Source organism: Prorops nasuta, unplaced genomic scaffold (assembly GCF_024137725.1).
Source record: "Prorops nasuta isolate Cenicafe-Biocafe unplaced genomic scaffold, Cenicafe_Pnas_1.2 PNAS00010, whole genome shotgun sequence".
Taxonomy (NCBI): domain Eukaryota; kingdom Metazoa; phylum Arthropoda; class Insecta; order Hymenoptera; family Bethylidae; genus Prorops; species Prorops nasuta.
In genome coordinates, this window is record NW_027116807.1 from 6,513,005 (window position 1) to 6,524,816 (window position 11,812).

Consider the following 11,812-nt stretch of genomic DNA (forward strand, 5'->3'; position numbering starts at 1 on the left):
TCTCGCCAACTGCTAACCATCTCCCGCGAAACTTTTGATTGACCCAGAACTTTGCTCGCTTTTGCCAAAAACCCGTCCAGCGACCAGTTATACCCTGCGCTCTGTACACACCTATATATATATATATATATATGTATATATGCTGTGTAGTATACACTGCATAAGCGTACATGTATGTATGTACTATCTCTCCTGTTTCAGCGGTATAACGACGAGATTCTCGCATAGCGTGCCTGATAATAATCGTGCAAATGCTTCGAAGGAAAAATAACGATTGGTGAGAAATGAATTTTTGAGTGGTGATGGTGGTAGAAGGATGGTTAATGTAGCTACCGTAGGCGACCGAGCTTGTGCCCAGACGGTCTCCGATAAGATCTGTCGCGTCGCGTGAGCCAACGTATTCTATATACTATATGTGTGTGTGTGTGTGTGTGTGGTATATTACAGTCTCTGTCCCAAATGGCTATATATTCCATTTTTGCCCTGTTACCGCTTTCACCTTATATTCATCACACTATTCATTCTTATCGTTTCTTCTCTCCCACTTTTTTGGCTCGTCGCAAAAGCTTCGTTAGAAGTTTACCTCGCTCGTCGTAAGCCCAAAGGGGTGGAAAGTTGCCCCCCCCCCTCACACCTTGTTATTTTTCGTTGTCTTATTGAAAGGAGTTGTACGGGATTCGTCGCTAAGAGCCTTTGGAATTTTTGAAAGTAGCTGCCGGACTCTCCGAGAGTCAAAGAGCGAAAGCTTCTTCCGATCGTTACGCAAAATTACAGCAACCGTTTCAGCGCACAGTCTCATTAGCGACGGCTTATACCCGACTCTTTTGCCTCGCGTTACTTGACCACTGGCCAGTCGTTTCGTCTCCCGGAGTCGTTATATCTCCTGTATATGTATATATATATATATATATATATATGTATATATACGAAATAATAAAAATCTTGAGTGAAAAGACGACGAGCAAGCATAAATGGACTATATATGTAAAAGTAAAACGTACGTGTAGATATAGGCAATGAGATACAAATATTTGTCGAGCTTGTCTTATCTACTTCTACTCGAAGTACCATATGTTCTAAGTACTCTCGATGCCTCGCTGTGACGTGTAATGCGCGGTACCTTATTCTACTGCAAGCTTTTGTTTCGTTGCTTTTAAGTAAGTAAGGCAGAATGGTTCTTTTCATTCCGATAAAGAGAGGACGTTGAGAGACGTTGATGAAGAATTTGATCCGGTAAGGTATAATATTAGGAATCGTGAGATCGAGTGAAGCAATAGTTTGTTACGTGGCTCTTTTACGTGGTATCAAATGAAAAATTGGAACACAAGAGATTTAACTTTGATTTTTATTCGAGATAACGATTAATTTTAATATGAAACGAGATAAAATGTTCTGTTTTTGTTATTAGCTTCTGTATATATATGCGGTATTTATTTTTTTAATATTCAGAGATCTATAATTAAAAAGACGTGAAAATATAAACGAAAGTGAAGAAAAAAGATCCAACTTGGCTCTCCGCAAAAATCTCTAACCTAAACAGCAACTCCACTGCGTAACGTTAAATCTTACGACACAAAGGGGAAGGCAGCTCTGACAATGAGGGTCAGCACACAATAAAAGGGGACACAGTCACGTAAAATTCGAACGATAAAGGAAGCCCTAACTCGACTTAACGACTGATACACCAAATTCTCGATAAAATGCATTATGATTGCGGAGAGTACTCAGAAATTTAGCGAGATAACTCGATGACAATTGAAAACTCGAATCACAAGTGAGTCGTGTGCACAGGTTAGGTTCTATCCTAATATAAAGATAGCAAGGGCAGAGTGCTTCTTTTGTTAGACAACGGCAAATTACTAATAAGATATGTTACAGTGGTATTTTTTGGTTATATGTAATATAAAATTTAAATTCTACAGTAGATGGAAAAATTTTCAGTCTTCGTGACGTAATTTAATTTCGTTACTGTGAATAATCTGTAGCTGTTTATATTTATCTAAAATATACATATATTATACCTTTACCTCTTGTGTGACTTCTATAAAAGAATAAGTCTTTAATAGAGGTATTCTAATACAGCTTTTTCATAAAATTATTTCAAGTTTATTTTACATTGTACAGAGAATCATTCTGAAGAGTTCCATACAACCAAGTAAAAAACAATTGATTGCAAATTTATAAATTATTAAGAACTATATTGTTTCCTATTTTTTCTTAATTTGCCCTTTATATGGAGAAAGAGATTCTGAATAAAAATTCAGAATTAATCTAAAAACATTGCAAACGATAATAAAAGATTATTTTACACAGTCGAATACGGAATCTTTAATTATAAACGTTATAAATTTTTTCTCAACATATTTCACAAGTACTGTTTAAGAGTCACAGAGAAAATGAATTGCAAGTTGATCCGGAAATTATTAGACAAGATTAATTAATGAATATAATTAAGATAGAAACTCTGTCGGACGGATTCTTCGTACCACGATTATCTATATTTTGAATTATCATTGAAAATAGTGGACGACAAGCTTAAACGAAAACGTGGCACGTGACAAGGTTCGTGATTGGAAGGTTTTAAGCAGGTGCGTTAATGTTGGCTGAGGCTTGGTAGGAGAGCGCGAAGAAAAGCTGATAACTGATGAAGTAGAAGAGAAGTTGGAAGATGACGTTTATCTCACCCAAGGCCTCGATGGGTGGACTGGGATTGGTGCTGAGAGTGTGTGTACGTGGAGTACAGAGTGGGGTGGGTTAGGGATTTTTGAAGGAAGCAAAAGATGGTAATGCAGAAACGGTAAACGCTGGCAGCAAGTGGGCACAATATGAAAACATTATCGGATGTAAGCCGCTGGGCACACAGCAATGTGCCGAGATTAGCCCGTGCCCCTCCAACCCCCCTCAATTTTCCGTGTCTTCTCTCAATCCTGCAGGCCGGATTGCCACGTCAGGACGTCAGGATTTAGCAGGCACCACTTGCCCTGCTCGGAAGAAGCAGCTAGCGAATTTTTTTCGGCATTGCTGACGCTTTCCATCGGTCCTATCTCACCACGCGCGCGCGCGTCTACCTATATATATATATATATATATATAGTGCAGTACGCTAATTTTGAAAAATCCACTTGGAACGAGAACCCTCGTCGTGCAGGAGCAAACGCGAGAATCCATGCTCGACGTTCCAAAAGCCAGCTAATCGAAACTCGTATCGACTATTTTCTAGCGGAAAAGCGTCCTTGTATCGCGGTATTATTTATATTATCAGCTCGTGCGAATGTGTGTGTAGGTCGAGGAACAAATGATCCTGCGGTAAATCGTATTCTTGCCTCTCGCTTGGGTCGATTGAACGATCCAACAACAAGCGACTGATATAAAAAGATATTTGTTAAATGATTAGGGGCTTACTTGGGCGAGGCTTGTTTGCCTTGAGATTCGCGCGAGGAATCATCGCGATAAAAGTAATAGCGAAGGTGTATGTAGCGACAGTATCATTAGGTTATCGTGGAGGGATCTGAGAGAGAGAGAGAGAGAGAGAGAGAGAGAGAGAGAGAGAGAGAGAGAGAGAGAGAGAGAGAGAGAGAGCAGAAATAAAGAATATCTCACGAACAATTTTGATTGTGCCATATGGCAGGGTTCGTTGAAGGCTTATCGGTGTAGATAAGTCGGTGTAATTAAAACACCCTCGCACCTGTCGTACAGCGATACGTGTGTCACCCAAAGAGATTCTCGCTTCCTTTCTCGCGTATCACGCGTATACTGTCCTTCGTACGTTTTATCGATTCGATTTTAAGCCTTGAATCTCGAAACTTTGCGCATCCTAAAAGTCTTCTTTCAAATTACTAAAAATATTTTTTCTGCTGCAGTTTTTACTGCGAATATGAGGCGATGAAGAAGGTTATAAGAGAGTTAACAATACCATCTTTTTTGGGGGGGGGGGGGGGGGGGAATGTAATTTTAGAGAAAAAGAGATTTGTCTCACAATTCAAGTTGATCGTTCGATTTCATTTTAAGCCTTGAATTTTGAAACTTCGCGGATCCCACAAGTCTTTTTTCAAAGTATTAAAATTATTTTTCCCTGCTGCAGCTTTTACTGCAACTACGAGGCGATGAAAAAGAAGGTCATAAGAGAGTTAACAATACCAGTTGTTTTTTCGTGTAAATGTAATTTTAGAAAAAAAGAGATTCGTCTCATAATTCAAGTTGATCGTGTATAAAGAGAACATAATAAGTTTTGTTCGCGAATAAAATTTTATAAAGTTGAAGTTTGAACTACAGGGCTTTTATAGAGACTTAAAGCTATGAATGATTTTTTCAGATGGATATAATATGGACGTCATCGTTGTTGAGGATAGTGGAGTAGATTCTGAGCATCATCATCAGCACATGGCAACTGGAGCCTAATAATCTTTGCCCTTTCGCTTCAAAATCTTTTCACGCTGGGCCATTAGCTCCTCCGGTGTAATCTGAACTTGGCAACGATTCGCATACCTGTGACACTTGATCGATTGGCAACACTCCGAATCAGAGACGCACTGAAAATAACGCAATAAGTCATTTAATTCGACGATAAGAGACACAGCAGGAGGCTTAACGAATCTTTAAACAATTAATTGCGTCTTATTGGATATTATTGAGTATTAAATCGACTCACGGGGTCACCGTGCCGACCGCAGCTTCGTTTGTTATTCGAGTCAGCCAAGATAAGAGTCGTCATCAGCATGACGGAAAGTACCAATACGAGAAACTTCATTTTTCTGTTGTTTTTAATCTGAAAAAGCAAAAACGAATTCACGCAATAATTAATAACGCTCCTCTAATGCGAGTAAAGTAATTACTGCGAACGGTAAGAATTTAAATACGAAGGGCCACACTTAAAATTGGACGTATCTATCAATCTGCGGTAATTGTTTAAACTTGTGTTAATAAAACACTGTACAGGCATATTTTATAATTTAATTTTAATTTTAAGGAATATTAATTCAATTCGTTGGGATGCACTGTTATGGTAAAATTAGATTTAAATTCTAAACACTTTTTACTTCTCAAGATTTACTTTTAAATTGATCTAATAGTCTCGTTTGCTTTTATTCACAGCTCTTTGTACTATTATCGCTGGTTCTTTATTACTCACTGGATTGGATAGAAGTGAAAACGCGTATATACTGACTGTCTTGACCTTCTGAACGGTTAAGAGCGTACTGGCATGTCTTGCTGCTGCGAGACATTTATACGAAGATGAGATTTCACTCACGCACAATTGACCAATCGTAGTTAACGTTTAAATTCCGACAAGTTATAAAAACGGACATTGTGAGAATTGCTCCGTTGTCTCGCATGACTCACATATCTGACACGTTTACAAATGAATCATTATTTTGTCTTAGTGCACTTATTTCTTTCCTTCTAATTAATATTTATTTATTTCTCATTACACACACACACACACACACACACACACTAATTTGTACCACGACAATTCACTTTCTTCTCTTTATTGGCTTTTTCCTTTTTCCTTTTACTGTCTAATCATTTTCTTTCCTCCACACGTTGACAGTGTGGCCTTCCTTATCATTATCTATTTTACAGCAAAATTGCGTCATTTTTTATAATTTTTAGTAGCTCACGAAAACGACAGTTAGATAAGAAACTATAATTTTTGTGCAATAACTGTATGATTTTCTACATGTATTTAAAGAAATCTGGATTTACCATGAGAGATTTTGATTTAAATCAGTTGAGAAAAACAACGATATCATCAAATAAATCTAAATAATTGTCATGTTTAAAAGGTAAAGCTGTGTTGAGACATAAAATAAATTTTGTTGAATGCATAAATTGCTGGCAAATACAGAGAAATATATGTGGTAGTCGATAGTGTGTGAATCGAAAAACAGTATGTTTTGTTACAATTTTTTTTTAAAATCTAACAACTGTTTTCATACTTTGCTATTTTCGCCAAACTTAGTAGTTTGAAAACTAATTTTTAACATACATATACTCTGATGCACATTTTAAAGCATTCACCCATATTAAAATCAATTGGAAAAAAATGTAGAAACCCTTATACTTCAATTTATCACTGTAATTGATTAAAGATATACATGTAACTACTAAGATAAGATGCAGAGAATTTTTCCTTCAAGTTAGATCATCTAGTTTAGACTATCTCTATAATAAAGAAGATCACAAAGTAATCTCAAGCCTGGGGCGTATATCTATTAATTAATTACTACTATATACTATAAAGGTACCTTGTTAAAAACTAATTACAAGAAAATAATATACTTAACAATTTTTATTTCTTTTATGTTGTTCGTGAAGCAAAACATACAATCATAAAGTCGTGTTATCTCAGTCAAAAACGCTCTTCTTAAAATATGATGAACTTATTTAAGCTGATGGGAAACAGATTGATGCATGAAAACAGGAATTATTCGAGTGTTTCTTCTGCTTCTAGGGTATTCGAGTCCAAAGCATGTATCACCATTGGACGAATTGGAGATCCAAGTACACATTTTGCAGCGTAGGACAAGCAGTGGTAACCAGGACAACAATCAGATGTAGTAAGACACTAAAAAAATTAATACAAAAATAATATCGATTCTTTGGCTTTTGGTCAATAGAAATTTTTATATAGTATATATATATATATATATATATATAAATAGTCTATAGAAATTAATAAGAATTTTGGATTTGTGTGTGTACTTACATATTGACCAGATATACTGCAAGATGTTAGTTTCACTTCTTCCTGTGGCCTGGCAGCAACCACCGCGATCAAGGCGATCAAACATAATACGATAATCTTAACCATTTTGTAAATTTGGCCTATTTTAGTAAAAAAATAATAATAATGTTATTATATAGCATAGCAGAGAGCAAGGTAAATATTTAAAAGTGACTCAGGACTGAAACAGAGTCTAGAAAAATTTGTGTTACTATATGTAGCTACTCACTTTATTGCTTAAGAATGAATTGGAATCTGTATTAGTGAACGACTGATGAGAAATGATGGCAATCCAGTATTTATATACCATCGTGCAGATAGCTGTCCAATAGTTTGATGCCTACAAGTGTTGATACAGATACCGTTATACGTCATTCGCAAATATTGTACGCAAGATTTTTATTGATGATGATTATCAATGGATATCAACGGAAAAAACTACGAATTGTGTTACAATAGATTACATTGTGCATTTATGCACCTAATCTGAGAATAAGATATGGTTTAAACGTCATCTAAATGCATTTAATTGAGTTCATAATTAGTTTTTCCAATTGTATTTATATTATTGACTCGACGAAATGTGATATACACTGAAAGAAATGATTAATGAATTCATTGAATAAATAAGTCTATTTAAGTAAATTTCGCTCAATCGAAAAATTTCGTCAAATTAACTAAATTATTTCATCATTGTGAGTAAATATTGATTGTTCGTTTAAAAGAAATAACGAGTTACTTTGACTCTTCGAAAAAGGCAATTGGTAGATTAGAATGGAAAAAAATGTTAGTTAAACGAAAACCATCACATATTATTTTAAGAAAAATTTTATTTAACTGATTAAATAGATTAGTTATTTTTTTCTGATCGAATTATTTTATTGATGCAAAGAAAGATATGATAACCAGAGCATTCCTGCAATCGATTATTGCAATTAATCCTATTAATCGTATTTATTTAATTGAATTAAAATTATGTACTGTAACAATGATAATATTTGCTATACTGTAATTAATATTGTGTGGATATATGTGTCTTTCAATGTTTTATTGATTATAATAATATTTGTATTTCATCTTATTCCCACGTTCGCTATAGTGATCAATGATGAAATCATTTGCCATTGTTGTATCACGTCTTACATGAATGTCTTTCTTGTTATTAAAATTTAGTCCTCACAGCTAAATACTTGCTCAAACCTAATCAAACTTGTCCTTTTTTAATTTGATCGCTGAACCGATTTTGCCTAGTCAACGTGTCAAGGTCGATTCTGTAAATTATTATGGTATTTGGATATAGTGAGGGGAATCACCTGAAGCTTGATTTCGTTGGACGAAGGAAACCTCGTCTGAATTATTCATTAACATTCAAGGAATATAGTTTACTTATTTTTCAAAAAATAAATAGAAATAAATCAAATTAAAGCATTTATTTGAATTATAACCAAACATTATTTTCTAATAAGAAAACATTTCTTTGAATCCACGAAATATCTTTAAAAATAAATAAAGTTACATGGATAAAAAAAATTAACTATTAATTTCAATTAATAAATATTTCTTCTGTTAAAACCAATATTGCCATTAAAAATGAACTGAATATTTCTATGCCTTTTATAATTCGATATTCCTTTTATTCAATTAATTTGATTAATTTAAACATCTTATTATTTTTGCTCATTTGATAATTTGGTTTATAATATCTATTAATTTCTGGATAAATAAATGACTTAGTAAATCGAAGAAATCGTTTATTCAGTTGATTTAATTAACTTTTTCCTTACTTTCATAAAATATTATACCATTTTAATTAGCTCATACTTAATGTAATTAAATATATGTACAATGTTAGCCACGTGTGATTACATCATTTTACTCGAAAAAAAAACTAAATTTTATGTACAGGGTCGCCATATTAAATGACCCATACCATGGACATAAAATTCTGTTTTACTTTGTAACCATAACAGATATCAATTTTTTGTATAAAACCTTGAAGCGTCTTTCGAGTTGCACTCATAAAAAGGTCTTATAGAAAAAGTTGATATCTCTTTTATAGTTACGAAGATAAACAGAATTTTATATCTATGATCTGGGTCGTTTTAAGCATCTGACCGTCTGTATTGAGCATTCTATATCTAACTACCGAGTCCACGGATCCAATCATTTTTTAATTTTCCTGAAAGTTTTTTTACTATTTAGGACTTATCGAAAGACACTTGCGTATACATTTTTAGAGCATCTTATAATTCTTTAGAAAATTTGTAAATTTTAGAAAATGCAAGATTTCTAACGGTTTTGAGTTTAAAAATGCTTACAATATTGTAAGAAATAAAGATATCATCCCGATGATCGAAACACTGTTCTTAAACTAAACTATATCTCTCAGTGTATTAAGATAAAAATGTGGCAAAGTTTTTCTTTACCATAAAACCTTTTGATTATGATTGTCTATGATCAAGGCATTCAAAAAGTATAATTCTACGTACATACCTATATATAATAGGTATAAACCATTTATTATAGAGAGCCCTTGTGGAAATTTAAGCACAAGACATGATAATTTGGTTTGAAAAAGTTTATTTCATTTATGAAATTTGTAAAACAAAATACAACTATAGAGTCATATAATTTTAGTCAAAAATGGTTCTTAAAACACGATGATCTTATTTAAATTGGTGGGGAAATTGAATGATGCAAATATACAGGCATTATTCGACTGTTTCTTCTGCTTCGAGGGTATACGTGTCCGAATCATGAATGGTTGCTGGATGAATTGGGGATCCGGTCACACACTTTGCAGCGTAGGTTAAACAATGGAAACCAGGACAACAATCAGATGTGGTTCTACACTAAAAAAATTAATAAAATCTTAGCATCGATTCTTTAACACTTATAGCAAGTATAAATTTATGGCATTTTTAATTACTAAATAAAAATTAATTATTTTAAAGTAGTACTAACATAACGACCAGGAGGGCTGCAGGCTGTTGCTGGCACCGCTTCTTTCTGTGGCCTGGCAGCAACCAACGCAATCAAGGCGACGAAACACAATGCGATAATCTTAACCATTTTGTAAATTTTGCCTATTCGTGAAAAATAATAGAAATTTTAATATATATATATATATATATGACACAGCAAACGAGGCAAGTATTCAGAATTGACTCTAGGTTGAAGAAGAACCTAGAAAAATTGGTGTTACTTTATAGCTACTCACTTTTATTGCTTAAGAATGAATTGGAATCTGTATTAGTGAACGACTGATGAGAAATGATGACAATCCAGTATTTATATACCATCGTGCGGATAGCTGTCAACTAGTTCGATGCCTACAAGTGTCGAGACAGATATGCTCATACGTCATCTACAAATATTAAACGTAAGATTTTTATTGATGATCATTATCTATATGTATACCAATAGAAAAAACCTATGAATCAATTTACAATGATTACATTGCACCGGCACACCTGATAAATTAAACTTTACAATATGATGTTACTTTTCGCGTTATTATCGCGTGTAATTGGAAATATCAAGTTGAAAAAAGAGAAAACTCTCTTCATGGAAATCGCAGTCTTTGTCGTGTCATAAAATGTTCAATTTTCCAGCCTGAAAAGTTAATAAAAAGTTTCAAATTTGTATATTTCGCAAATATCGAATTTCAGGTGCCAACTCGAGTCCACATATGCTCTACACTCGAAGAAGCCAACTTTAAAGATTAATATTGCGTTACATTAAACATATAGGAAGATACGGATGAAACTATTTTTATTTGAGCAATCGATGCATTTGAAGTTTATCAAATTTACATCTCTACAGTCTTAAATAGTTCAAGCTTCGAACGATAAGAGTTTTAATGAATTTTCGTCCATCGTGCGCTATTGGCTTATTTACCATATAGTACGATGCTATAATGGTTATGAGAAAAAAAGAACCGTTTGACTTTTTAATTAATGTTTTCGATCGAACAAACTTCCCAAAAATTTTGGTTACACAGTTCACTTGGAATATGGTTGGCTTGGGTTCGGGTACGAATAAAAAAATAATTATTTTGCGATAAATCTTTATAACCTATCTAACAAATTCATCGTACATGGCAAGAAGATCGTCTCAAGATCAAGAAGTGCATTATTAAAGAATCGATAAATTTTGGGTCCATAAAACATAGGTACATTGGTCCATCGTCGTAAGGGTCGATCAGGCATCCTCCAGACCGGATCCTGGTCCCGTGGCAGGAGGAGTGGTCGGTGCCTTGGTGCAACGCGAAGCCCAGGGATTGCAGATGAAGTTCAGGCAGCATTGATCATCACTGACGCACTGGTAAATGAAAATATTTTACTGATGTAAAGAAGGCTCGATTAATTAACGCAACAGGCCGCAAAACCAGACGCCAGTAACCACGTGTTTAACAAGGCTATCTCTCGTAATTACACAAAAATGACCTGTGAATCAATATCACTATACACACACACACACACACACACACACACGGACACGCGTGCACACAACGAGACACCGGTAGGCATTGACTCATGAATGTGGGGTTATGTTTTAATTCGCCCTGGCTAAATAATGTAACACCTGTTACGCGTTTGCATAATGGACTTTTTTCCATTGATCAAACGGCAATTAACGAAATAAATGGCGTTATAATTTTATCGGAATTTATTATCAGCTGTTAATAGTAGAGTACGCGCGAGCATCGACTGTGTGTACTCACTGGGAAGCCTGGTGGGTTGCAAGCCATCACGCAGCTGATCACCAATAGAGCGATGCAAACGTAAAACAACAGTTTTGCCATTTTTCTTCTTTTCTCTTCTAAACAATGGGAAAAAACGAAAGAAAAATTATCAATGATTTGTACAAATGCTCGCGCTCTTACAGGTAACATTACTAATTGTTTTCTCGCAATAAATTTCTTCTAATTACCTTTGCAAATACCCGAACTTATTGCTTATGTTATTCGCCTTTGTTCTCTCGTTGAGTTTCTGCCTTTTCTCTCCAGCGAGTCCACTATTTATACTATGATCTATCGATAATTTTCCACTGCGATCGTGTTTTTGCACCTTGACTATGTAT

At 34.4% G+C, this 11,812-nt stretch overlaps 2 protein-coding genes across 2 annotated transcripts; both read right to left on the reverse strand.

The window, feature by feature from the left end:
- Positions 1-4,140: 4,140 nt before the first annotated feature.
- On the reverse strand, positions 4,141-11,812 carry LOC136777121 (uncharacterized). Its single transcript, XM_066733193.1, has 15 exons — positions 11,663-11,812; positions 11,454-11,551; positions 10,948-11,050; positions 10,148-10,200; positions 10,064-10,094; positions 8,658-8,755; positions 6,249-6,259; positions 6,022-6,133; positions 5,707-5,762; positions 5,622-5,664; positions 5,517-5,572; positions 5,341-5,344; positions 5,129-5,272; positions 4,649-4,765; positions 4,141-4,529 (listed from the first exon to the last, which is right to left on the reverse strand). The coding sequence occupies exons 2-15, from the start codon at positions 11,532-11,534 to the stop codon at positions 4,395-4,397; spliced, it is 1,044 nt and encodes a 347-aa protein (XP_066589290.1). The 5' UTR covers positions 11,535-11,551; positions 11,663-11,812; the 3' UTR covers positions 4,141-4,394.
- Positions 9,291-10,104, reverse strand: LOC136776844 (uncharacterized). The gene is made up of 3 exons (XM_066732729.1): positions 9,948-10,104; positions 9,692-9,813; positions 9,291-9,579 (listed from the first exon to the last, which is right to left on the reverse strand). The coding sequence occupies exons 1-3, from the start codon at positions 10,027-10,029 to the stop codon at positions 9,439-9,441; spliced, it is 345 nt and encodes a 114-aa protein (XP_066588826.1). The 5' UTR covers positions 10,030-10,104; the 3' UTR covers positions 9,291-9,438.